Source organism: Cyprinodon variegatus, unplaced genomic scaffold, assembly GCF_000732505.1.
Source record: "Cyprinodon variegatus isolate N-32 unplaced genomic scaffold, C_variegatus-1.0 Scaffold750, whole genome shotgun sequence".
NCBI lineage: Eukaryota > Metazoa > Chordata > Actinopteri > Cyprinodontiformes > Cyprinodontidae > Cyprinodon > Cyprinodon variegatus.
The window spans coordinates 287,915-289,235 of NW_015151203.1; the positions used below are offsets into that span (position 1 = coordinate 287,915).

Consider the following 1,321-nt stretch of genomic DNA (forward strand, 5'->3'; position numbering starts at 1 on the left):
ATCACATTAAATTAATTTTAATGCCAATTAAGGCCTTAATTTAAAAAAATAATAATTTAATGACCCTCAGAAACCCTGTCCATACATTTCTGCAACGTTCTAAACTCTCACAGAAGAAACATCTGATGTAGCTTGTAGGTAAAAGCTGACAGCAATATTCTACATTTTATTTTCGTTAATCTTCAGACTCCCCTGCAAACGTTTTAACAGACAGTTTTCTAACCCCATAGATAAAACCGATCCAATTGAAAGTGTTAAAGAAGCATTAAAGTGTTTGGTTGTTTCCTACCTGAGCGTGTGTTTAATGGCCAGGCAGACAGCCGCATATCTGTGGCGGAGCTGCAGAAGGAGCAGCGGATCCGTCTGATCCAGATGAGGGAAGCGAATCTCCACGCCTGGACCTCCATACTGAACAGCATCATCTGTGCAGAACCACACGCTTCGTATGAGAAACACAGCAAACGATTACCGGACTAGCTTCTCTCTACTGACTCAGGCGGATGTTTTCAACATGAGCTGCTAATAAAGATACAGGTGGGATTAGAGGAGAAGGGCGATTAGAGATGATTATTAAATCCTTCATTAATCTGCCATTTTATTCAGGTAGTTTAAACATGCAGGCGCTCATTATGGACACCTGTGACAAACATGTCATATAAAATGTTGGATTTTATTTTTAAATCTTAAAGATCAGAGAAATTCCTCCAGAGTGGCCCCACAGAAATAAATACTTTTTAAAAAATGATTCAAACTAGTGATGAAAATTATGGCTCCGTATTCAGGCCATTCAAACATGGAAAAATATCATTTTGAATTTAAATTTTTGAGTTTAAAATGGCATATTTACTAGAATAAACATGCATATTTCCGAGATCCTAAACATGTAAATTTATAAGAAAAACGTTGCAGAATTTAGAGAATAAAGATGCAAATTTACTAGTTTGGCTTTTAGGCAGCTGAATGAACCGGCGCAATCCAAACTTTGAACAAAAGTTTCACTATTGTCTGATGGATCACTTATCTGAGCCGCTTCCTCCTCATCGGTCCCTCCCTCTCCGCCTGAATCACCATCATCAATACTTTGAAGCATTTCTAAAGCCTGTTTCGCTGTTAAGATTTCTCCTGAAAGCCATTTTTTAACATTAGCCAATTAATAGAGCCGTCAAAATGACGACTGTGGGAGATCGAGGTAGAATTAACCATGTTTATTCATTATGTTTTTATTTTATTAGAAAACCACGTGAAAATGAAGGAAATATAGAAACAGGAAAAGTCAGTTAACATGAGCAACATATGATTAATGTAAATAAAGTTATTTCCT

At 36.7% G+C, this 1,321-nt stretch overlaps 1 protein-coding gene across 1 annotated transcript in view; it reads right to left on the reverse strand.

Annotated features, from left to right (window-relative positions):
• The window catches only part of pelp1 (proline, glutamate and leucine rich protein 1), a 41,557-nt gene that overhangs the window by 34,718 nt on the left and 5,518 nt on the right, over window positions 1-1,321 (reverse strand). The window contains exon 8 of the mRNA XM_015395624.1: window positions 290-422. Within this exon, the coding sequence (XP_015251110.1) occupies window positions 290-422 (133 nt within the window). The remainder of the gene's footprint in view (window positions 1-289; window positions 423-1,321) is intronic.